At 36.4% G+C, this 24,907-nt stretch overlaps 6 protein-coding genes across 17 annotated transcripts; 3 read left to right on the plus strand and 3 right to left on the minus strand.

Moving 5' to 3' along the window:
- Positions 1–3,393: 3,393 nt before the first annotated feature.
- LOC125215949 (putative glycerol-3-phosphate transporter 1) lies at positions 3,394–6,192 on the plus strand. Its single transcript, XM_048117537.1, has 3 exons — positions 3,394–3,500; positions 4,237–5,260; positions 5,346–6,192. Exons 2-3 carry the CDS (start codon positions 4,270–4,272, stop codon positions 5,900–5,902), a joined length of 1,548 nt encoding a protein of 515 aa, XP_047973494.1. The 5' UTR covers positions 3,394–3,500; positions 4,237–4,269; the 3' UTR covers positions 5,903–6,192.
- Positions 6,193–7,284: 1,092 nt separating this feature from the next.
- Positions 7,285–7,683, minus strand: LOC125209942 (S-protein homolog 2-like). Its single transcript, XM_048109516.1, has one exon. It carries the CDS (start codon positions 7,681–7,683, stop codon positions 7,285–7,287), a length of 399 nt encoding a protein of 132 aa, XP_047965473.1.
- A 1,005-nt stretch (positions 7,684–8,688) lies between these two features.
- Positions 8,689–9,096, minus strand: LOC125209943 (S-protein homolog 2-like). The gene has a single exon (XM_048109517.1). It carries the CDS (start codon positions 9,094–9,096, stop codon positions 8,689–8,691), a length of 408 nt encoding a protein of 135 aa, XP_047965474.1.
- Positions 9,097–9,806: 710 nt separating this feature from the next.
- On the minus strand, positions 9,807–13,209 carry LOC125216992. Of its 11 annotated transcripts, none has more exons than XM_048118802.1 (5): positions 13,005–13,209; positions 12,767–12,858; positions 11,700–11,769; positions 11,016–11,091; positions 9,807–10,455 (listed from the first exon to the last, which is right to left on the minus strand). In XM_048118802.1, exons 3-5 carry the CDS (start codon positions 11,714–11,716, stop codon positions 10,048–10,050), a joined length of 501 nt encoding a protein of 166 aa, XP_047974759.1. In that variant the 5' UTR covers positions 11,717–11,769; positions 12,767–12,858; positions 13,005–13,209; the 3' UTR covers positions 9,807–10,047. The 11 variants fall into 11 exon arrangements, 8 of the variants coding, with proteins under 8 accessions (XP_047974759.1, XP_047974758.1, XP_047974757.1 ...); XM_048118801.1 differs by having other exon boundaries at positions 11,700–11,793; XR_007175541.1 differs by having other exon boundaries at positions 9,807–10,382; positions 11,016–11,793.
- A 123-nt stretch (positions 13,210–13,332) lies between these two features.
- Positions 13,333–17,199, plus strand: LOC125211393 (putative uncharacterized protein DDB_G0282499). The gene is made up of 9 exons (XM_048111161.1): positions 13,333–13,445; positions 13,520–13,993; positions 14,728–14,834; positions 14,927–15,003; positions 15,645–15,708; positions 15,985–16,075; positions 16,151–16,213; positions 16,306–16,792; positions 16,909–17,199. Exons 1-9 carry the CDS (start codon positions 13,362–13,364, stop codon positions 16,944–16,946), a joined length of 1,485 nt encoding a protein of 494 aa, XP_047967118.1. The 5' UTR covers positions 13,333–13,361; the 3' UTR covers positions 16,947–17,199.
- Positions 17,200–18,125: 926 nt separating this feature from the next.
- On the plus strand, positions 18,126–24,242 carry LOC125213783 (phospholipid-transporting ATPase 1-like). Of its 2 annotated transcripts, XM_048114519.1 has the most exons (8): positions 18,163–18,180; positions 18,500–20,257; positions 20,343–20,646; positions 20,993–21,692; positions 21,785–21,908; positions 21,997–22,216; positions 22,301–22,759; positions 23,803–24,242. In XM_048114519.1, exons 2-8 carry the CDS (start codon positions 18,589–18,591, stop codon positions 24,026–24,028), a joined length of 3,702 nt encoding a protein of 1,233 aa, XP_047970476.1. In that variant the 5' UTR covers positions 18,163–18,180; positions 18,500–18,588; the 3' UTR covers positions 24,029–24,242. The 2 variants fall into 2 exon arrangements, with proteins under 2 accessions (XP_047970475.1, XP_047970476.1); XM_048114518.1 differs by having other exon boundaries at positions 18,126–20,257.
- Positions 24,243–24,907: the final 665 nt, after the last annotated feature.

Below are 24,907 nucleotides of genomic sequence, written 5' to 3' on the forward strand. Positions count from 1 at the left end.
CCACGCCGGCGAAAATGGGGGCGGAGAGAATAATACATAAACTGTCACGCAAGGAATAATGCTTCCCTATTATGCGAATATCCCCTCACTATATATTTATTGCTATACAAAATGACCAGACTGCCCACACCCTCCACATTATCGCCTCTCTCACATCCAAATTAGATTGACACTTTTATCCCTAGGTGCAATTTTGGAATTAGTAAAATATATTGTGCTTGCCATACTTCTATAAGTAAATAAAATAAAATGTCAGAAAAGAAAATTGATGTCACTTACTAGGAAATGCAACGAGTAATTTATAGTATTTCAAGTTTAAATATTTGTATATAGAAAAATGTTCATGTCAAAAATTAGTGCAGAGTAAATGCATTAATATTCCTAATAAAAAATAACAGAAATAATGAAAAGATGTAGTAAGTAGTATTTATAATGCATTAATTAATCATTCTAGCCAAACATATAGTCCGTTTGTCCATAAAAATAGCCATATTTTGTTATTTTGGTGATTTGGGTTTTCAATCAAAATTAGTTAGTTTCTAAAAAAAATTAACCATACATTACACTATTAATAATGCACATTCCATTATCTATTAACACTATTTTAATTAACTTTTCTCTTTCTCACATAGCAATTATAAAATACATGGACCTAAATGGTTCAAAAAAACTGTGAATGTTCCAGAAGAATGAAGCAAGTACGTTTAAAAATAAAATCGATCATAGATTCATAATCCAATGAATGAAATCTAGAGAAGAGTACATAGTAGTTTTAAAATAACTATGCTCCCAATAATATAGATTGAGATTGGAAAAAAATGTGAAGTTCCCAATTCCCATCCATAACTTATTTAGTGTGGAAAGTGGAAACAATGTCAACATCTTATTAAAGTAATAACCGAACCGCTAAGACAATATTAATTAATAATTTAAATATTTTTGCTATGTCATCGATTGGCTTATGTTGATTGATAACTTGTGGTCTGAAATTTTTTAGACTTTAATAAATTTACACATAAACGCAGCTGTCAATCAAAATGTTTCTTTATTTATCAAGCATATACATACGTGCATAACATTTTGATAAAAAGTTCTTACAGCAAAAAATTGGCAAGTAATTAGTGGCAGTGCAGAAACAGTTTAGGAAAAAATATTAGTAATTAAAAATACAATGAACACAACGTATTACGTATATACATGTAGGGGTGCATTATATTACTATTTTCTTTTAAATTATTAAATTGTTAATTCATCAATGCAATGTATTAAAAATGTTAACATAAATTTTATATTGACATTTTAATATTATGTATTACATTTTAAATATTAATATCAACACAATGTATTAGAATATCAACTAAGTTTTTGCTGACATTTTAATGTCATCGTATTTTAATATACTGCATTGATGAATTAGCAGTGTTACAACTTAAGAAAATATACAACGATTACGTCTTACGCATATGTATTAAATACAATATCAATTTGTGATGTCAACTATAATTGCAGCCGCCAAATAACAAATTTAATTAGTTTTAAGCTCAAATGGCCAATGGTGCAAGGTCGGTTTCGATTCTACTTGAATCCGTCATTGACTACATTGGTGCACTGTTGGTTGGTTATTTCTTTCTATTGCTTTTCACGCCATTTTAGTGTAATTAGTCAATATTTGTGGAAGAACATATCAAAATTTTATTGAGAGTTTACCAAAACAATAAAAATAAAATGCACTAAACTAAGAAACACAAGGAGTATATTAGTTATATATATGTTCTAACTGCATCAATCGATCATGACTCATGACTTCTTTCTGAAAAATGGAATATTACAATGTACTTATATTTAAAGGGAGCCATGAATTATGACTTATATTGGTTTGACTTGTAATTTTAAAATCTTTGATTTTATTGATTTTTTCCTCCAAGACTTTTAATTTATACGAAGTATTAATAATTTATGGGTCTGACTATTTGTATGTTTATTGTATTAAATACAAGGTATTGTTAATTGTGAACACTCACGAAGAATGATTAAATTTGGATTTAGATATATGTTCAATATTTTATATTAGTAGTAGTTATGTGTTGGAAACACAACTTATGAATATAGTATTATGCAATCCAACGCATAGCAATTTCCGGCCTAATTAAATCCAATTAACGTGAATAACGGTTGCTACGTAATTTTAATGTATAGTTTAAGATTTAAATCGAACCAATGTCACTTAAAATTTGGATTAATTGAATGATATGCCACAAAAAGTATAGTATTGTACTAGCATACTACAATTGGAAGATTAACTTGGAAGTTTGAACTGAGACAGACACTTTATTTGTGATTTACATAAGTCATAAATTAACGTTGACTTATGATCATAGAATTTGTTGAGATATTAAAACCTGGGGAATAAGAAGAAAACGACGAAAAGAATAACGTGAAAAAGAGGTTTACATAATTGAATTAATCACTCTCCATTACGATAGTACGAGTGGATAATGATAATGTCTTATTCTCATTTACTGAAAAAGTACGAATAAAAAAAAAAAAAAAAAAACTGAATAAAGAAAAAAATAAAAAAGAGGAAGTTTGGAGGAAAAAAGAATCAAATAGAGAATTAAAGCTTAAAAATGAAAATGCATAGATGGAAATAAAAAAAACTTTAAGGTATATACTACACATGTCCATGAAAATAATCATGTTATTCATTTTAGTTTGTTTATCAAAAATTAATCTCTATTTATTTATGATAAAATTTTCTTTTAATAAGGTGAGTTTCATTTTTCACTAATAATTTTTAATAAGATTTTTTTTTCTATTTAACTCTCTCACTTTACCCGTTTATTTTTCTTTATCAAAATTTGTATCATCTCCTATCAAGATTACTTTTTTTATGAACATGAAATATTACAGTTAAGATTCCAAATTTTTTTCAGAAGTTCAAAATAAACATGAAAACAAACTACATAAATATAAGAAATTTTCGAAATGTCTATTTTTTTTAATGAATAGATGATCTCATTCAACAAATTGTAATTTCATCAATATATGATTTTTGGACTATCATATTGTAACTTGATAAAAGAAATGCCATAAAATCATTATGAAGGAATTCAAATTCCTTTAACTTAGTAACTGATTATTAAGGTTGTGAATCAGAATCCAAAAAAAGCTTGAGTAAAAATGAGAATATATTAATGGAGAATTAAATTAAAGTTACTTTATGATTCCAACTAGAATGAAACTGAACACATCCAGTGGCAAAATAGTCTTTTACACAGCTTACTAGTAACAGCCAGATTTCACAGCAGCAGTGGTCCAGGGGTAGTTTCGGTAGTCCAGAATCATCAGCTTCACATAAATAAACCACTCGTCGTTGCAGTTTCTTCTCAGAGAAGCGTGAGCTCCTTTTGTTCGTCGAAAAAACAAACTTCACCATTAACGAGATATATAGAGAGAGAGGCGTAAACAATTCGCCACAGCATTGGCGCGGACAATCTCGGGTAAAGCAGTCTCATCGATTTTCTTATCCAATTTTTTTTCTTTTTTTTTTCTTTCTGATTCCGTGTTATTCAGGGCACTGGATAGCATTTCCTGCTTCTCTATCTCTGTTGATTTTTGATCGTAGAGCTGTACGAAGATAAATATCTGAATCTCGATAAAATTTATGATGTTTCTGTGCTATTGCTAATTTGAATGATTCAATTAATTATCAGGCTGATGCTCAATTACAGAAAATTGAATTTGGCAAAATTTTTACTGTTTTCGTTGGATTGTGAGCTTTTCTTCTTATCGGTTTAAATATTTGCTATTTTTGGAGAAACGTGTTCACTAATTTGGATTTATTCATGTTATTTGTATTCTTTTAGAGTTAAATTCGTGTATCATTGTAGTATGGAGTGGAATAGATGACGTATTCGGTAAGCCGATCATTTTCCTGAAATAATGTGAATTTTATATAAAATTCAATTTTTTGAGCTGAGAATCCACTTAATTGTCAAACCTAGGACATTTTAATACAAACTTGATGCACGGAAAGAATTTCACATGCTTTGATTGATTGCTCTGTTTGACATTCGTTTGCTTATCTGTACTGATTGTGGAGTTTGAATTTTATATGTATTGGTTTTTGATGATTGAATGGTGTTTACAAAGCTAAGTTGACTGAGATTCATTAGGAAATGTATCTATTTTGAATGGTTCTATCATCTCATTATTGTTCTTGTAATCTTAATTCAGGTTGCCATCTCTTTGTATATTTTATAAGACTTAATGGGTTCGACTGGAGAGCCTGTTCCGGAGACAAGATACACGAAGCCCCTGGGGATACGGTTCGTTGAGTATGTTAAAGGATCGGCCATCTCGTATAAGGCTCATCAAGCCATTGTCCTGATAATAACATTCTTCGCATACTTGTCCTACCACGCTACAAGGAAAACCACCAGTGTGGTGAAAAGTGCACTTGATCCACAATCTCCTGATGTAGCCTTGAAATCCATCTTCTTTTGGAGAAGGGAGCCGCTACAAGGAGCTGGAAATTCGGCTCTTGGAGCTGGATGGGCACCCTTTAATGGCTCGGATGGTACTGCATTGCTTGGGGAGCTTGATGTTGCTTTTCTATTTGTGTATGCTATTGGGATGTTCTTTTCTGGGCATGTGGGAGATAGGATGGATCTTAGGATATTTCTGACCATAGGAATGGTTGGAACCGGTTTGTTTACTGCCCTTTATGGAGTTGGATACTGGGCTAGTATTCACTTGTTCTATTACTATTTGATTGTCCAAATGCTTGCTGGATTGTTCCAATCGACTGGATGGCCATCTGTGGTTGCAGTTGTTGGAAATTGGTTTGGGAAGAAGAAAAGAGGGCTTATAATGGGTGTCTGGAATGCTCATACTTCTCTTGGTAACATTACAGGTAGTGTAGTTGCTTCGGTGTTGTTGAAGTATGGCTGGGGTTGGTCCATGGTCGTTCCGGGTTTTGGTATTGTGTTTGTTGGCCTGGTGCTGTTCTTTTTCTTACCAGTTAGCCCTGATTCTGTTGGAGCTAGTATTGATGATGACGAAGTGTCATCTCCTAAGAAAGAAGGGGATGAATTGGGAGTACCGTTGTTGAGTGCAAGCTCGGATCATAGAAATGCTGTGGGATTTCTTGAAGCATGGAGAATACCTGGTGTTGCTTCCTTCTCCCTTTGCCTTTTCTTTTCCAAATTGGTGGCCTACACATTCCTCTACTGGCTCCCCTTTTATATTAGTCATACAGGTACATGAACTCGTTAATCTTTCGTCGTTTGTGCTGTTAATTCCAGTGTCACTTGAGCCTAATGCCTTTATTCTGAATGATGCAGCCATTGAGGGCAGATACTTATCAAATGAGGAGTCTGGAAACCTGTCTACATTGTTCGACGTTGGAGGTGTGGTTGGAGGGATCCTGGCAGGCCACATCTCGGACCGTTTAGATGCAAGAGCCATTACAGCAGCAAGCTTCATGTACTGTGCCATACCGGCCCTCTTCTTCTACAGAAACTACGGGCACGTGTCCATGACTCTGAACATCGTGCTCATGCTGATCACCGGGATGTTTGTTAACGGGCCATACGCTCTCATAACAACTGCTGTGTCCGCTGATCTGGGAACACACAGCTCGTTGAAGGGAAACTCACGTGCTCTGGCCACGGTCACTGCTATAATCGACGGAACAGGGTCAATCGGGGCTGCTGTCGGGCCATTGCTGACAGGATACATATCAACCAGTAGCTGGAGTGCCGTTTTCACAATGCTGATGGGTGCAGCTCTCGTAGCCGGCCTGCTTCTAACGAAGCTCGTCATGGCTGAGGTGGCTTCGAAGATCCAAGGTGCAACGCACGAGGCTCCAAGGCCAACGCCTTTGGATTTGGAGGTATGATCCGAGAAGACCTCCTGCTTCATTGTGCATACTAATCTAGTTGTTGAGGTGTCTTCACCAATCAATATGAAAGAAGGTGGTTAGAAGAGTTTGAGTTTGAAATCTAGAGACAAGCCTTTGTCTAAGGGCAGAGGTGGTGATTTTTCTGTATATTATTGTTTGAATTGAGATGATTCATACCCATCCCAAGAAAAAAAAGCAAGAGGAAATTAGTGATCCTCAAGAAAATGTAAATTTTTCCTGTTATATGTATTGTATGTAATATATATGAAAAAAGGTTCTTTTATTTATTTTATTAGTCATTATGACTTTTTATATGATTGAAAAATTCGGTTTCCTTTTGACTAATTTTCTTACTTATTTTCTCTTTTATTTCACCTTTTTAAATATTTTTCCACTTTAAAACGATTCAAGTAACATGGAATTGTAATTATAAAAAACAAAATTCTATACAAAAGTATAAAGATTAATGTGTATTATAGGAGTATTAAAGAAGAAAAGAAAAAGAAGTACACAAGGGGGTACTTATCCCGCACCATTCTAAATTTGAACATAAATTTCCCTATATACGTTTTTATTCTTCAATTTTCGAAATTACTTTATTTGGGGTATATTTTAATCTTTTCCAAAATAATTTTCAGAATATGTTCCAACGTCAACAATTGAGTATTGGCATTTAGGTTGCTAAATATACGCAAATTTGTGTACGACTGTACGTTATATGTATCTCATTCAAAGAGAAGGGTTGACATAGGTAAAGCTAATTTAATTTTCTCTTCTTTTCCATTTTAAAATCTATCCTCATTAATATCTAGACTTTTGAGAATATAATGAGAGCTTTTCAAGTAATTGCATTTGCAATCTTATGTGACACTTTGATGTTACTAGTAATCGTGAGAGTAAATACATGACATTTCAGATTTTTATTTTAAATTTTGGAAATCGGATTTAAGTATTTTATTTTAATTCTAAAATCAGGTTAATTTTTTTAATTATGTACTATTTATAATTGTGTATAATTTAAATTTAAAACTATTTACTTTTATTACGGAATTATTAATTGTAGTAATAAAATTATTTATTTTTATTTTATTTATTAATCTTAATAATCCTATATAATAAAAAAAAATGTGATTAGTGTAGGTGTTTAAGAGCTGTTGATAGTGCCGATAAACACGTGAAATGATATAGAAATATAATATACAATGGGAGTATATAGAACAAATCATACTTAAAAACCCAAGTTTATATTGAATTGATGCCAAACAAACAATTCTCTTCAATCTATAACCATCACCACAACACTAACATCAAACATAAAAAACAATGAAATACCTTATTTCATCAAATTTATTTTATGAAACCCTAAACCCTAAACGTGCTCATTTCTGCCATGCCTGGCACCACGGAGCGTCCCGTGTCTGCTGCAGACACGGGCCGCTCTCCTGCACCTTCCAAACGCAGTTGAGCCCGCAGCGATCGACCATCATACCTTCCGTATATGCCACATAGCTACCGTAGTGTTGTGGTGTGGTGATGGTGCAGATGAACTTTGTGTTCCCAAGGACGCTGTAGTGGAACGACCACGACAGATCCTGCCCGGTCGCGAGCTGATGGTATCCCAAATCGTCGTCTCCAGAGTAGCAGTGGACCGTGATGGTCTCTCCTGCAATCTCATTCACTACCGACACATACGTCTTTGAGTATGCATCGCATGAGGAGAAGAACACGAAGACGACTGAGAGGGAGAGGAGGAGAGCCTTTGCTTGCAGTGAATTCATTTTTGTTGAGGTTAATTTTGTTTGTTGGGGATGGTTGGATGTGTGCATGCATAATGTGGATATTTATATGTTCATGTGTTTAAAACTATTTGCCTTTGATGAAATGAGGAAAATTGAGTTGGACTTCTCTACCTAGTAAAGTTGGGATATGGTTTGGTTTGAGTGTGGTAGCAATTATGAGTTATGGGCAATTTTTTAGAAAGGAGAAAGGAGACTGGTAAGTGAATTGACGAAACTATTGATTCAAGATTCAAGATTCAATATATTTGAAAGGTGTAATTGTTTATATGATCTGGTATTAAAACACTGAATAATGAGAATATGTGATATATGTTGCTAATTGGGATAAATTAATTTTAGCATTTTGTATTCACTTAATCAAATTTAGATCATGTATCTTTGTCATCCAGTTAATTATTGGGGATGGCCAAGTAGTTGATGGTTGAGGGTTGCCATGGCTCACCACATGGCTTTTTAAATTTTGTTTGTAATTTTGAAAATCAAATTTTATTAAGTATTTTTACGTTTTTACCAAATTCTAATATAAGATTTGATTATCCACACTTAATTGTATTTTCTTAATTGATTTTGTATTTTTCATTTAAATAATGTAATTTTTTTTATTATTTTCATTTTTATAATTATGTAACTTTTAGTTGTTTTAATGGAACCATTAGTTTCATTTTATTGATAAATCTTAATATATAATTTTAAAAAATAATTACGAAGAAGGTACATGCTTAAAATTAACTAAGTGTTTATGCACGTACAGAGACGATGCAAATAGCAGAGATAAGCACGTGAATGGTGTATTGTTTTTCGATGTGGATGACCCGCCGCCGATAACGGACGGAGGGAGTATATAGAATAAATCACACTTAAAAACCCAAGTATAATTCAGATTTGATGCCAACCAAACTATTCTCTTCATTCATCAAACATAAAAAGCAATGAAACCCTAGCTACCTTATTCATCAAATTCCAAATCTATAAATTAACAAGTGCTCATCTCTGCCATTTCTGGCACAACAGAGGGCCCCGCGTCTGCTGCAGACACGGCCCGTCCTGCTTCACGATCCAAACGCAGTTGAGCCCGCATGTATCGACGATGAAGCCCTCCTTGTACGCCACGTAGCTGCCAGAGCCAAAGTCCGTGTTGATGGTGCAGATGTACCGGGTGTTCCCGAGCACGCTGTAGCGAAACGACCATGCGAAGGACTCGCCAAACGCGAGCTTCTTGAATCCCAGATCGTCGTCGCCAGAGTAGCAGTGGACCGTGATAGGGTTTCCCGTGGCCTGGTTCACTATTCCCACCGTCGTCTTTTTGTACACAGCATCGCACGAGGCGATCAACACGAAGACGATTGCGACAGACAGGAGTAGAGCCTTTGCTTCAGACGACTTCATCATCATGTGTTGTATTGTTGAAATTCTACTTGTTGTAAGTTAAATGTGTGTATGGATGCCTCATCCATGGACATATTTATATGTGCAATTTGTTTTGATTTAAATGCGTGGTTTATTTTGATTTTAAATGCGTGATTTATTTTGATTTAAGGAATAATTAACGCAAAAATTCCTGTAACTCCTCCCATTAATATACGCACGATCGACTCCTATTTCTTTGTTTATGGCACTCTTTTATTGCTGGTTTAATGTGGGAAGTAATACGCATTAATTATATTAAAAAAGCTTTTTTCCGATAATTACAATTTTGTGAGTAAAAAATAATTAATTTTATAAATAAAGTTATTGTTGAAATGAATAATGCGACTACAAATTGTGAATGAAAATTAATTTTGTTGCTAAATAAAAGTTTTTTCTTATTATAAAAACAATTGTTATGAATAAAATCTTACTAGTACTCCTTCCGTTCTCATTTTTTGTCCACTTGTGTTATTTTCATCGATACCCATATATTGTCTACTTATACTTTTGACTATAAACATTAAGTATGTATCATATTTTAATAACTCATTGCACGAACTTTTTCGACTCATCTTTCTTTACATTTCGTGTCCAATACAAAGTGGATTAAAAATAAGAGGAAGTACTATTTTTATGTCTAAAAAAATTTGTTTAATTTATAACTATAAGGGACGTTTTGCTTTATTTTGAAATATCATAAAAAATAATTATAAATATGTGATAATTTAGCTATGGATATCAGTTTATAAAATGGGGGTTACAAGTCCTAAAATCAGCTACAAATTTCCGGCTGCAAATCTACAAAAACTAGCAATCATGTGTGAATTACAAACCGTGAGACATAACTACAAATCTTCGATTTAGGGTATTTGTAACTGCCAACAATAGCAACAATGTGTCATTTGTCATACTTCAAAAAAAAAACAGTAAAATAAATTAATATGGTTTAAATAGCAATATGTCATTAATCCTTAGTATTCGTTTATGGATTGGATCACCCTTGCACTTGCACCACCAAAAGAAAGAGTGTATTCCTTTTCCAGTGCTGCAATCTTTCCTGACTTCTTCCAAGTATTCGTTTATAGAAATGACCGCGTCTTGCATGCCTTTAACAGCTTCCTTGAGGGCATTATCGTATTCAGAATCGGCCTCAGCCTCCTCGGTTCCAGATTCCTCAGTTATTTGCTGGATGTGCATGCATTTGTGCCCCGCATATCTGCAGTTTTCATGGCTTACCAAGCGTTCTGAGGGCCGTCCGGCCTTCTTCAGCACTTGAATTGTTGCAGTCAGGGAGAAAAAGGAGCACATGATATTCAATGAAACAGAGCATGTATCAGAAATGGCCTACACAAAAAACCATCAATGGATACTCGAACACAATAGACCTTTGAGCAAGGAAATACGCAAGATGTATGACCGAACTACATAAACATGGACCAAGGAAACAAAAACCACATAAAAAACTCTTAGGACCCGTTCGGTTCCGACTGTTGTTCATGCTACTCTTAGGACCCTTTCGGTTCCCACAATTACCGAACTTCCAAGTTACTTCTTACCAAAGACGATGGCATGCTACTCAGTCCCTTCACTCCTCCGAATATTCACCATATTTTAGATCTAGAATATTCACTAATGCACACAATACATGCATATGTTCATCATCAGAGTGTCACAAAACACAAATATGCAACAAAAAAAAGATGAAATAGTTTGTGGGTAGATTATGGCTTCTGTGTTCGACTTTAAATGCCACAGGAAACGTAGAAATGAGCGCATGGATACAACAGAAGGGAGTAGTCTCATTTTCGATATCAGTAAGCTTGATAACGCTAAACTATAAATAATGGTAAATCAGAAATATTCCAAGAAAACCATAGAAGCTAACCGAAAAGAGGATGACATACTAAATTCAATTTCTCTATTTCTTGTACTTGAACTGATCTCAGCAAGCTAGCCAGATCCTCTCTGCAACAAGCCGGGCTTGCAAATATCGATTCCATTTCAAGCACCATCATCACAAATGCATTACACATAAGCAAAAGCAGCAGGCCATTCAATAAACCGAGATAACAAATGCACCCAAAACACCTACTTAATACACCATGGTCACGAACTAGTTCAAATTTGTTCAGCGACATCAAGATTGTCTTCCACACTCTCGAAATTATTATTCCCAGGTATTAACTTAAGAAACGTGATCCCTTTCAACAGTGCCATGATTCAGTGAGACCGACATTGTTTGAACAATCATTAAACTTGTGAGTAAACACTCCTAATCCAGCTAATACACTATGGTCATAAACTAGCTAAAATTTGTTCAGCAACATCAAGCTTGTCTTCCACACTTAGTTGAAATTATCACTCCCATGTATTAACCTAAGAATCACGATCACTTTCGACCTGCTTCGAACAATCATTAAACTCGAGAAGAAACACTCCTAATCCAGCTAATACACCATGGTCATTCATGAACTTGTAAAATTTGTTCAGCAACATCAAAATTGTTTTCCACACTTGAAATTATTTCCTAGGTAAGAACATAAGAAATATGATCACTTTCAATAGCGCCATGATTCAGTGAGACTGACCTGCTTCGATCAATCATTGAACTCGAGAGTGATCTCTCTGCAAAGCTGTTTCACTCCTCCGAATATTCACCTTTATTTAGATCTAGAATATTCACTAATGCACACAATACATGCATATGTTCACCATCAGAGTGTCACAAAACACAAATATGCAACAAAAAAAGATGAAATAGTTTGTGTAGATTATGGCTTCTATGTTTGAGTTTAAATGCCAAAGGAAATGTAGATATGAGCGCAAGGATACAACAGAATGGAGCAGTCTCATTTTCGATATCAGTAAGCTTGATAACGCTAAACTATAAATAATGGTAAATCAGAAATTTTCCAAGAAAACCATAGAAGCTAACCGAAAAGAGGATTTCATACTAAATTCAATTTCTACTTTTCTTGTACTTGAACTGATCTCAGCAAGCTAGCCAGATCCTCTCTGCGATAAGCCGGGCTTGCAAATACCGATTCCATTTCAAGCACCATCATCACAAACGCATTCCACATAAGCAAAAGCAGCAGGCCATTCAATAAACGGAGATAACAAATGCACCCAAAACACCTACTTAATACACCATGGTCACGAACTAGTTCAAATTTGTTCAGCGACATCAAGATTGTCTTCGACACTCTCGAAATCATTATTCTCAGGTATTAACTTAAGAAACATGATCCCTTTCAACAGTGCCATGATTCACTGAGACCGACCTTCTTTGAACAATCATTGAACTCGAGAGTAAACACTCCTAATCCAGCTAATCTAAAATTTGTTCAGCAACATCAAGCTTGTCTTCCACACTTAGTTGAAATTATCATTCCCATCTATTAACCTAAGAATCACGATCACCTTCGATAGTGCCATGATTCATTCAGTGAGACCGACCCTGCTTCGAACAATCATTAAACTCGAGAAGAAACACTCCTAATCCAGCTAATACACCATGGTCATTCATGAACTTGTAAAATTTGTTCAGTAACATCAAAATTGTTTTAACATCAAAATTGTTTTCCACACTTGAAATTAAGAAACATAAGAAACATGATCACTTTCAATAGTGCCATGATTCAGTGAGACTGACCTGCTTCGATCAATCATGGAACTCGAGAGTGATCTCTGCAAAGCTGCTGGTAAGCCAATTCACCTCCCGAAACTCTATAATCTTCAAAATCCCTGCGTGCAAAAGAAATAAATTGAGGCGAAATCGAAATGTATTCACTTTTATCCACATAGGACAAAATTCTGTACTCAATCACAATCCAGGAATCAGAAATTGGAAACAATACGAGCTCAATTTGAGGTGGTGGGAGAGAGAATACCGTTTGAGTCGGATAAGCGAGGGAGCAGAGCTGCTAAATCTCGAATTGTTCGAGTCCTTTTCTAGCTTGAATCTCCATATTTTCTGGTTCAGCGATGGCCACTGGTTCTGATATGGACACCTTCTTCTCAAAATCCTCCATTCCCTCGATCAATTTTGGCAAATTTCTGCTACTTCAGCAATGGCCTATGATAAGTGTTGAAGGGAGAAGTGAAAGAGAGAGAGAAATAGAAGGGTGAAATCAGAAATAAGAAAAAGTTGAGGGGTCAGAAAACGAATTTCGGAAACATAAAACTCCCAAAATCAGAAAAACCCCTAAAACCCTAATGTTCAATCAACTCGACAGAAACAAGCGGGCATGAATCCCCACTTCAATCCTCACCTCCACAACCCTAACAATCAAATTCAGCTCAATGGAGCTAATGCTCCAGCTCAACATCAGGTATCTCTCTCTCTTGGTTTATGTTTGTGCAAATTAAGGTTAAAGTTTCATGATTTCTGGTAATATTTGATCAGGTTATGATGAACCAAGGTAATCTAGGGCAAATTAACCCTCAATTTCGGCCGGGAATGCTCAATAATGCTCAGCCGCCAATGCCACCGTTTAATAACCCAAATCCCTTTTTCGGTCAAAACCAATTTATCCCCTTCCCACAGGGCGCTTTCCACAACCTAAATGCGAACAATTTGCCTCAGCCGTTCGCTCAGAATGCCGTCAACCCTGCTCAGTTCATGCCCAATTGGCCGATGAATGTGCCGAATTTAGTGCAGAATGTCACGCAGCTTTTGCAAATGCAATTGATGAATGGTGCCCCTCAAAATTTGGGTCTTTTCATGAACGCTCAAGCGGCAGCAGGAAGTAACAATCAGCCCGTTGGTGGGAATAGTTTACCCGGTATGAACCATAATAATGCCCCAACCAAAGATATCGGTGCTCATCACGCACAACGGAATTGGGATATCTTTGCTCCTGGTGCTGCAAATCCGCAGGTTGCTTATGTTGTTTCCTTTTTTCTTTAATGGAGTATTGTTATGATGCTGCTTGTGGCCATACCATAGAAAGACTGTTGTTTTCTCTCTTGGTAATATGTCAACCATGCTCCGTATTGCTTTTTTTTGTCTATTTCTTTCCCAGTGAAAATTATAAACAAACGATCTGCATGATGTCGTAATCATACATATATAGTAGATGTCTTGGTTAATACTGAAAGGGAAGGGAACATGGACAAAGTGTGGGGGGGGGGGGGTTGTTTTTCTATTACATTGATGGTTATATTGGAATAGTATAGAATTTTTGAAAAGTTTCATTGTTGAAAATGCAAAAGTACAATGAAAAGATGGTTACAAAACAAATGTAGAGCCTGTTCTCATGACTGTCTTATAATTTCCATATAGCAATATTTTCAGGCTCTGCTCTGCTCTTGTGGTATAAAGAGAAATTTCCTGACTTGAAATTAGTAATTGTTACACCTTTTCATGCTGATGGAACAGTCGTCTAGCTATACTAGTTACATCTTGACTCTGCAATTATGTTTTAGTATTTCCTACCTTAAGGTTTGTAAAACAAAGTTGAATGAATATGAGCTGATTTTTGCATTTTGACTAATAATGTCCTAGGCATTTAATGCCTGAAATTTCAGCATTAAAACAGATGTTCTATGTTTGTATATGAAGACACTTATGTTTTTTTTGTGGAGTGCTGATCTTAAGTTGCATTACTGCAGAGTGATACTGGAGTAGTTAATGATGCAAATGACAGAAAGAATAACTGGAGAAAACCTCATGAAAAGAACATCACTGGGAACCACAAACATAACGAATCACAAAGAGGGTGTGGTTTTTTTCTTTCTTTTTACGATTTATTAATTGTTGAAGTCGTGGATGAGAGGATATGCTGCCTCACTGGTTTCAGATGTTTTTCAGATTTGGCAATAAGCAATTTCGTCCTCGCCAAAATGCACAGGGGAACTTCAACTTCAATAATGAAAATCGAGGAAAAGGTGGGCACTCTCAATCTGTTTATGCATATATTACTTAGTTTATATTTCCTTTTTAATGTATTGTGGCATGGAATCATTAGCCAGTAAAGAAACTACTATGTTTCATTGATCTACTAGCTGGCAGTAAACTGTGAGTATATATGGAAATTATATACAAAATGAAAAAAATGACTGTATATATTGGTTTTTGGACTTACTGTCCAGACTGTTTATATATAGTCACAAAATGCAACGAGAACTGCATGTGTAATGCTCTGTGATATTAACTTACTGCTCTGGTCATACCCATCAACAAACTAACTTGCCCCTCGAACTCATAAGTCATAACTAGCATTGAGCCTATATTATTTGAAAGATAACGAAAACTGTTTAAGACCACCTCTGAAAGCATGCCACAGATTTAAACTGTGATTGTCATCGTCTGCATAGACCTTATAGTTTCTTTATTTGATAGAGTGATTAGTGATGAAACATGTTTGCTTTATATTGTTTAATTATTAAACTACATACATGCTTTATTACCATTTACCACCCATACCTTTGATCTTTAGTCGTTTTTTAGCTATTCATATGTTCAAGGAATGTTTCTTGAATTTGTTTGTGGCGGGACCCCATTGCCTAAGATATTTCTCTGTGTTTAGGTAACAAAAATTTTGTAGGGAAGAACTTCAACTCATCTGAGCAAACTCAAGTGGGAAAAAAGAGGTGAGCCTGACTCTGATTTCATAATTTATACTATGAAAGTACTAGGTCACTGTTCCATTTCTTTTAATTACTAAAATTGGAAGATTGTGGGGAAAATATACATATAATCGTATTGGAAGACCACTCTCAAATGGGAAAGTGCATTAAGTAATGCACATTACTGTGGCAGTGGGAGTGCCTTTTGTTCTCAGTATCACTTACTTAATATTTCTTCTTTTGTTTTCTTTATTCTTGGGAATGCTTTTGGATTTCTGATTTCATCTTCTTTGCCCCAAGGCCTCTCATGTTAAATTATACAGAACAAGAAATTAAACATTGGCGTGAAGAGCGCAAGAAAAACTACCCATCACAAGCCAACGCGGAGAAGGTTGGTGAATGAGCAATAACTTAGTAGCATTCTACTTTCTCTGTGTTGTGATACTGATAGATTTATTTGCTGCAGAAGTTGAAAAAGAATCCAGAACAGCCTGAGGTCGAAGATGAAGCCGCAAAGATAAGACGGCAGGTAAATACCATATGGGGGCATGCGGTTTTCTTTCTATTATTTTTTCACCAATATGAAATGTCCCTGATTATGTATGATGAAACTTGTTGCAGCAACTGAAGGAAATATTGGCAAAACAAGCTGAATTAGGCTGTGAAGTGGCAGAAATACCATCTTGTTACCTATCAGATCCCGAGCAACAGGCTGATGGTAACAGACAAAATAATAAGCCATTTGGGAAGAGAGACAGATTTCAAAACAAGTTTGATAAGAAGGGAAGATTCCAGAATGGTGGCCGCTTCTCCAAGAGACAAAGATATGAAAACGGTCATTCCACAGATTTGCAAAACCAAACTGGGAGCACGAGCATGACCAACCCCACGCACAAGGAGAATAAAAAGGAGCCATCTCTGTTGAAGAAACTACTAAGCTCTGAGATCAAGAAAGATAAGAAACATCTGCTGCAGGTTTTCAGGTTCATGGTGGTGAATAACTTCTTCGAGAATTGGCCCGAAAAACCTCTGGAATTCCCCAAAGTTATTGTCAAAGAATCTGGCGATGAAAGCGAGATTTTGAAACTGGAGACGGACATGCTTGAAGGTGATACTATAGTTCCCCTTCTTACTTAGAATATGATAGTAATACTGATTGCTGCAGAATCAAAGCTGATGATGATCTATATAAAAATGCTGATATTTGAACTGCAAAATATGCAGATGGTGAATTTGTAGCTGAAACCACCATAACAAGTTGAAGAAATCCTTGGCTCAAAATTTTCAGCTTTTATACATTTTGCCAGTGTTTTTATAATGTGTATATAATCAGGTGCCATGAATTGATGTTTGGATTGTCCTTTGTATTGTAAATTTCCATATTATGCTTTAAAATTTTGATTAAAAATCTGTTCCAGTTTTGGAGAATGTCAAATGGCGTTGTTCACTTTTTACATTGTAAAATTGTGATTTTACCCCTTTATAAAATTAGAGAAAATACTTCTCTTCTATTCATTCATTTCAGAATAATAAATTAATAAATTTCCAAATAATGTTAAGGGCTATAACATGCCTTTGTCTGTTGTCATGAATAATATGGGCCTTCTTTAAAGTATAAATGTTATGCAACTTTTTAAAATTTGAACCCATTCCTAGTAATTTAATTGCTACAGCTGTATTCTTATGTTTATCAAAATATAAAATATAGGGTTAACGCCCTATAAAATTAGCATGATTAAATTTTGATTTGTTCCGCAACTTTCAAAATTTGAATGAAAAATATGAAATATCAATTTTTTTCAATTGTTCAATTTGATAAAATTTGTGATATTATTCTAGTTTCTTAAGGTCAAAATTATATCGTTTAGTCATCTACGTTGTCATATTAATAAACATATATTCCATTATTTATTGATAATGCCAAAATTTTATGCACGGTGCACCAGTGTAGTATCGAATGTCTCAAAAAAATTATCATGATACAGTTGAATTATTTTGAAACTGTCATTTATTATTCAAATTTTAAAAGGTAAGGAGCAAATCAGAATTTAACCAAATGTCTTGACTTTATAAGCAATCAACTCAAATAATAATAATAATAAACAAAATACTCTAATATATCTGCAGCTTCTAGAAGCAGTCCAAGCCAAGCAGAGCAAATAATTCCATTCAAAAAACAACAGCTGAAGATTCTTCCAACAACGAATTTTTTAGCCGTCAATTCCCAAACTAATTAAACTCAAAATTTTCCATTTTAATTTTCCATTTACAAAATTCAACAACTGCCACCTCTCCACCCATTTCGACTCTGCTTCTTTCACTTCATTCTTTTCCCCATTCCCATCTTCTTGCAGTCTTCCTTTTTCTTTTTCTTTTAAATAATATTGTGTTTGACTTTTAAACTTTTCCCACACATATAAATGCTTTGGTTTTCAATCACACCGTCCTGTTGAAAAATCTAATATTGCAACTGCTGCTTTCTTTGTCGTAACAAGTGTATTTCACTGCCCCCATTTTCTATCAATGCTATAGCTTTAAGCATTTTAGCTTTATCTTAATCATTTACATATCTCCTCGCCCCCAATTTCTCCATTGTTTCATAAAAATCCGATCTTTACTAGATTTTGAAGCTGATTTCTTGCTTGAGCTGTGAATTCCGGTTTCCTTGAATTTGGGAATTTTGCACTTTGAAGGGCTCACTGCCCCCATTTTCAATCAATGCTATAGCTTTAAGCTTTTAGCTTTATCTTCATCATTTACATATCTTCTCGCCCCCAATTTCTCTATTGTTTAATAAAAATCCATTCTTTACTAGATTGTGAAGCTGATTCCTTGCTTGAGCTGTGAATTCTGGTTTCCTTGAATTCGGGAATTTTACACTTTGAAGGATGCTGAGAATCTGAGATGATGAAGGGCTCACACCAGCAGCGGCCTTTGCTGATTCCTTCTCCAAGAACACCGGGTAAAGAAGAGCTCCCTTACACTCCTGTGAATGCTTCTATTGATGCTTCAATTCCTGTTTCTTCCAAGCCTTATTCAGAATCCCAGATTGAAATGAGTGGTGATTTTGTGAGGAACCCTTCTTCTCAATCGATTCAGTCAAAGTCCTCTAGCAGTTATTCAATTAAGGAGGTGAGCTTTAGGGAGGTGAATGATGTGGTTGTGGATCCTGTTGTTAGGTATGGTAGCTCGGGTTCGAACCCGGTTAGGTATGGCTCTAGGGGGGCTAGCTCTGGGGGGTTTGGTTCATCTTATAAGGAGATCAAGGATGAGGATGCTAGGTTAGTGTATGTGAATGATCCTGTGAGGACTAATGAGAAGAGGTTTAAGTTTGCTGGGAATTCGATTAGGACTTCGAAATACAGTTTCCTCACCTTCTTGCCAAGGAATTTGTTTGAGCAGTTTCATAGGATAGCTTACATATACTTTCTTGTGATTGCCATTCTCAACCAGCTTCCCCAGCTGGCTGTTTTCGGCCGGGGAGCTTCCATTTTGCCTTTGGCGATGGTGCTGTTTGTGACGGCTGTTAAGGACGCGTATGAGGACTTCAGGCGCCATAGGTCGGATAGGATTGAGAATAACCGGGTGGCGTCAGTGTTGGTGAATGGAGAGTTTGGGGATAAGAAATGGAAGGACATTTGTGTTGGGGAGGTTGTTAAGATCTCTGGGAATCAGACTCTCCCTTGTGACATGGTGTTGCTCTCGACTAGTGATGCTACTGGCGTGTCGTATGTGCAGACGACGAATTTGGATGGGGAGTCGAATTTGAAGACGCGTTATGCGAAGCAGGAGACTCAGGCGAAAGCCTCATTGTGGGGGGAGATAGGTGGGCTACTGATCAAGTGTGAGAAGCCGAATAGGAATATATATGGTTTTCAGGCAAATATGGAAATTGATGGAAAGCGTATTTCTCTTGGGCCGTCTAATATAATCTTACGTGGCTGTGAGCTGAAGAACACGGATTGGGTGATTGGTGTTGTGGTTTATGCTGGGAAGGAGACGAAGGCGATGCTTAACAACGCAGGAGCTCCGTCCAAGAGAAGCCGTCTTGAGAAGCACATGAACAAGGAGATCATCATCCTGTCGCTTTTTCTTGTGACGTTATGTACCGTGGTCTCCATTTGTCACGGTGTTTGGTTGAGACGCCACCGGGAGGAGTTGTATCTGATGCAGTTTTACAGGAAATACGACTACTCGGAGCCTGAAGTTAAGAAATACGAATATTATGGCTGGGGAATGGAGATATTCTTTGTGTTCCTCATGTCTGTGATTGTTTTCCAAATTATGATTCCCATATCGTTGTACATATCCGTGGAGCTTGTTCGTATTGGCCAGGCTTTTTTTATGATCCGAGATGACAGGATGTTCGACAAATCCACCAATTCGAGATTCCAGTGCAGGGCATTGAACATAAATGAGGATTTGGGGCAGATAAAATATGTTTTCTCTGACAAAACCGGCACTCTGACTGAGAACAAGATGGAATTTCAATGTGCAAGCATTGGAGGAGTAGATTATGACAACGGGAAGGCCATCAGTACTGAAGATGGGGAAACCGGATACTCTGTTCAAGGTAAACTGAGATTTCTGTTGCATCAATAGCATGTCAAATTGTTTTCATGCTCACCATTTTGATTTTCTTTCTTATTTGGTGCCAGTTGACGGAATAGTTTTGAGGCCAAAGATGACGGTGAAAGTTGATCAAGACCTTCTCCACTTGTCAAAAATGAAACATACAGACGAAGGCAGACATCTTTGTGATTTCCTCGTGGCATTGGCTGCTTGCAACACCATTGTGCCTCTCACTGTTGAGACATCCGATCCTGCTGTGAAATTGATAGAATATCAGGGGGAGTCTCCTGATGAACAAGCATTGGTCTACGCTGCTGCCTCGTACGGATTTATGCTCGTTGAACGCTCTTCTGGCCACATAGCAATTGACATCCAAGGCGAAAGGCAAAGGTAACATAAAGTGGCTTTCTGAACTCACTTCTTTTGATTATGGTCCATGATACCATCTTTCAAGCGGATATTTTTCGTATATTGGAAACCTTTTATATTATCAAATATCAAACAAAATAAAGGCTGAGGTTTGTTAGCATGTATCTGCTAATAAAATTAAAAGAACCTCAATTTGGTATATAGATCGAAAGCTTTTGGTTTATATATTTTCAGGGTCTCGAGTTACTGTTAACTAAATGGCAACTTTAATCTGTGATGTTTTTCGTTTTTCCTTTTCATTTCTGTCAATTGAAAAATCGGTCCTGTTGGTATTTACCTTCGTATGATATCCTTATTGGCAGCACAGGTTCAACGTCTTGGGTTTGCACGAGTTTGATAGTGATCGGAAGAGGATGTCGGTTATCATAGGATGCCCGGATCAGACAGTGAAGGTTTTCGTAAAAGGAGCTGACACAACAATGTTCCAAGTGATAGATAAGTCCTTGAACTTGAACATGGTAAAAGCGACTGAGAGTCATCTTCATGCTTACTCATCAAAGGGATTGCGAACACTTGTCATTGGGATGCGGGAAATGAGCACATCTGAATTCGAGGAATGGCAGTCGTCTTATGATTCAGCAAGCACGGCCTTGATGGGCAGAGCAAATTTACTTCGTAAAGTTGCCAACAACGTGGAGAACAATCTTAGACTATTAGGTGCATCTGGGATCGAGGATAAACTGCAGCAGGGCGTGCCAGAAGCAATTGAGTCTTTAAGAACGGCCGGTATCAAGGTCTGGGTTCTAACTGGTGACAAGCAAGAAACAGCCATCTCAATTGGCTACTCGTCTAAGCTACTCACGAGTAAGATGACACAGATAGTGATAAACAACAAATCTAAGGACTCGTGTAGGAAGAGCTTGGATGATGCTTTGCAACTCTATAAGAAGCTCTCGAATGTCTCCAATTCCAATGACGCAGGCCATGGAGCTGGAACGAGTCAACTTGCCTTAATTATCGATGGAACGAGCCTTGTGTACATTTTAGAGACTGAACTCGAGGAAAAGGTAACTTTCACATGGAGATGAGAAGCGTCCATTCACATATTATATAATCATATATAAAGGTTATTTAATTTCTATATTTGATCTTTTTGCAGCTTTTCGAGTTATCTAGCAAATGTACTGCAGTATTGTGTTGCCGTGTGGCTCCTCTGCAGAAAGCCGGTATAGTAGCCCTCATAAAGAATAGAACAGATGACATGACCCTCGCCATTGGTGATGGTAAGCATCTTTATACCCGTGTCAAGAAAGAAACAAATGACATAATCTGGTTATCGATCAAATGAAACTAAGCTTTTGACTATAACAGGAGCGAATGACGTTTCCATGATTCAAAAGGCTGATGTGGGCATTGGAATCAGCGGCCAAGAGGGAAGGCAAGCCGTCATGGCATCCGATTTCTCGATGGGACAGTTCAGATTTCTGGTCCCGCTATTGTTAATACACGGACACTGGAATTATCAAAGGATCAGCTACATGATACTGTACAATTTCTATAGGAATGTCGTTCTTGTTTTTGTTTTGTTCTGGTAAGTGAAAAAAGCTACACTTTTTGAACCTTAACACGAGCCACGAATTTAGGCATTTCGCTGATAGTTCGAGTTTCTCTCCAGGTATGTTCTCTTCACTGGATTCACCCTGACAACTGCAATCACCGATTGGAGCTCTGTGCTGTATTCAGTAATATACACGTCGTTGCCAACAATAGTCGTGGGAATTCTCGACAAGGACTTAGGTAGAAGTACTCTCCTCAAGTATCCTCAACTCTATGGTGCTGGACAGAGGGGAGAGAGCTACAACGGGAACTTATTCTGGTTCACAATATTAGACACATTGTGGCAAAGCATAGCTGTTTTCTTCATACCTCTCTTTGCTTATTGGAATAGCACCGTTGGTATTTCCGCCTTGGGAGACCTTTGGATACTCGCAGTCGTGATTCTGGTTAATGTACATCTGGCCATGGACGTGATCAGATGGTACACGATCACTCACATTGCCATCTGGGGGTCTATACTCGCGACTTTCATCTGCGTCATGGTCATCGATGCCTTGCCTTTCCTGCATGGTTACTGGTAAAGCTTCTCTACCTACTTGTTGTATTCATGACCACAACATATTCCACATTGGCTTGTTTAAATACTACTCCCTCCGTCCACTATCAATAGTCGATAGTCTTGGTGGTGGACGATACGTTTTAATGAAAATTGGTAAATAGGAGATAGATCGAGAGAAAAAGTGGTTGGAACTTACCAAAAATAGAAGGTGGATAATTTTCATAGACGACCCAAAATGGCAAAATATGACTCGAACTTTATAGCCTACGTATTATTCATGCATCTAAGCTATTGGGCTAAGTATGGTTTATGACTCGAACTTATAGCCTTTCTCCAATAATGATCTGGACTTTTGTTTAATTTTTCGAAAATCTCGAACTTTGCTGAAAGTTTCAATTTTTTGCCCGCGACCTAGAATCCAGTTATGGAAAGTTCACACATACGAAAAAAGTCAAACTAATACAAAATTCTTGGTGTATTCCATTCAAGAGTATGGCGAACTGATTTAGCTTTTCGATATCGGATTCTTGGCCGCTAGCCAAAATAGGAACTTTTTACAATGTACGGAGTTTTTGTTGAGATATTTACATATGAATTGTCTCGCATGTGATTCTTGGCCACATGCCAAAATAGGAACTTTCTTCAATGTATGAATTTTTTTTCAAACATGGGACAACTCACATGTGAATATCTCTAACACGCCTCCTCCGGTGCCACATTACCTTCGAGGTGCATTTAGATCGAGCACGGGGTGTGCTCTAATACCATGTATTGGCTCACTAGGTATTCAAAGTGGTCTTTTTTACTTAAAAGAGACCACGTTGAATAGCTAGCGAGCCAATACATGGTGTCGGAGCAGACCTCATGCTCGAGCTGAATGTGCCATGGAAGGTGACGTGTTAAGATATTCACATGTGAGATGTCCCATATCGAAAATGTGAAGTAGAAAGAGATCAACTCCATACCATAAATAGTACCTTACCATAAGTTACGCGGTCGCATGAATGCATTAAATCTCTTGAAAGGAGGTAGAACTGATCCGTATACGAATATTTATGCAGGGCCTTCTTCATGATCGCGAAGACGAAGCTATTCTGGGTGTGCTTGCTTGGCATCGTGGTATCAGGACTGGTTCCTCGTTTCGTCGTGAAAGCGTTCGTACAGCATTGTAAGCCAAACGATATTCAGATCGCCAGAGCAGCGGAGAAATTTGGATATTTGCAAGGAGATTCAGAAACAGAGATGAATCCCATTTTTGATCTTCCACAGAGAACTGCCACTAGTTAGATATTTATATGTGATCAATTTATTTTCTTGTTCATATTTTTTGTTATCTGTTATTGTAATTTATCATGTTTGTTTATGCTGCTTAATCCATTTTTTCCAATCTTTATATAGTCTGCACATAGGCTGTAAATTGTATATTACAGTTTACAATACGTGTAAAAAAACACTATTACAATACAAGTAAGAAATATATGCAATGGCTTATTTATTTTTATTTCTTGATTCTTGATTAATTAACTACACCACTCTTTTTATTTGTTTTGGACATATATGATACTGAAACGGCTGCGTCGGATGGCGGTGGCGAGCCATACTTGTCGTGCTCAGGAAAAATCGGGCTTTAGTAAGAGAGTACCGATCAATTTCCGAGCTTTAACGATCACTTGTCCATATTGGCGAACACTTGTCAACAGTAGATTGACCGCTAGAGTTATCTTAATTGGACTATAATTGGTTGTTGTAGTATCGTATTACATTACGTTGAAATTAACGTCTCTTATTTTACATCGACTTGGTATTGATCATAATTTTAGTTACAAACTTAATCATGCAAATTGAATAAGAATCTGAGTTAATTTATTTACTCAGTTACATTACTCAATAGAAGTTGGCTCCATATCTATTTAATTTACTTGGTAGTGTTTCATTCATGTCTCATTATCAATTTCTTTGAAGAATTATATTCTCTAGGAATATGATTTATTTCAATTAAATGGGCGCTTGATATGATTGAATAGATGATAAATTTAATTTTAATTTCTAGGGATCATTTATTAAAAATACTATTTCCACTACATTAATTGTGCATAATTATTCATTTCCCATTCATAGGTTTAGTCATTCTATTTCTACTGCAATTTCTCTTAGAAGTTAGAAGTT

The sequence above is a fragment of the Salvia hispanica genome, chromosome 3 (genome assembly GCF_023119035.1).
Source record: "Salvia hispanica cultivar TCC Black 2014 chromosome 3, UniMelb_Shisp_WGS_1.0, whole genome shotgun sequence".
Taxonomy (NCBI): domain Eukaryota; kingdom Viridiplantae; phylum Streptophyta; class Magnoliopsida; order Lamiales; family Lamiaceae; genus Salvia; species Salvia hispanica.

Bases quoted from the DNA above. Each gene is read 5' to 3' on its own strand.
- LOC125215949 (XM_048117537.1), top strand. From the start codon at position 4,270: ATGGGTTCGACTGGAGAGCCTGTTCCGGAGACAAGATACACGAAGCCC. The intron at 5,261-5,345 runs GTACATGAACTC...TGAATGATGCAG, and splicing joins CTTTTATATTAGTCATACAG to CCATTGAGGGCAGATACTTA.
- LOC125209942 (XM_048109516.1), bottom strand. From the start codon at position 7,683: ATGAATTCACTGCAAGCAAAGGCTCTCCTCCTCTCCCTCTCAGTCGTC.
- LOC125209943 (XM_048109517.1), bottom strand. From the start codon at position 9,096: ATGATGATGAAGTCGTCTGAAGCAAAGGCTCTACTCCTGTCTGTCGCA.
- LOC125216992 (XM_048118798.1), bottom strand. From the start codon at position 11,249: ATGTCGCTGAACAAATTTGAACTAGTTCGTGACCATGGTGTATTAAGT. The intron at 10,456-11,015 runs GTATGTCATCCT...TTTTTTGTGTAG, and splicing joins AAATAGAGAAATTGAATTTA to GCCATTTCTGATACATGCTC.
- LOC125211393 (XM_048111161.1), top strand. From the start codon at position 13,362: ATGAATCCCCACTTCAATCCTCACCTCCACAACCCTAACAATCAAATT. The intron at 13,994-14,727 runs GTTGCTTATGTT...GCATTACTGCAG, and splicing joins CTGGTGCTGCAAATCCGCAG to AGTGATACTGGAGTAGTTAA. The intron at 15,004-15,644 runs GTGGGCACTCTC...CTCTGTGTTTAG, and splicing joins TAATGAAAATCGAGGAAAAG to GTAACAAAAATTTTGTAGGG.
- LOC125213783 (XM_048114518.1), top strand. From the start codon at position 18,589: ATGATGAAGGGCTCACACCAGCAGCGGCCTTTGCTGATTCCTTCTCCA. The intron at 20,647-20,992 runs GTAACATAAAGT...TTGGCAGCACAG, and splicing joins ATCCAAGGCGAAAGGCAAAG to GTTCAACGTCTTGGGTTTGC. The intron at 22,760-23,802 runs GTAAAGCTTCTC...ATATTTATGCAG, and splicing joins CCTTTCCTGCATGGTTACTG to GGCCTTCTTCATGATCGCGA.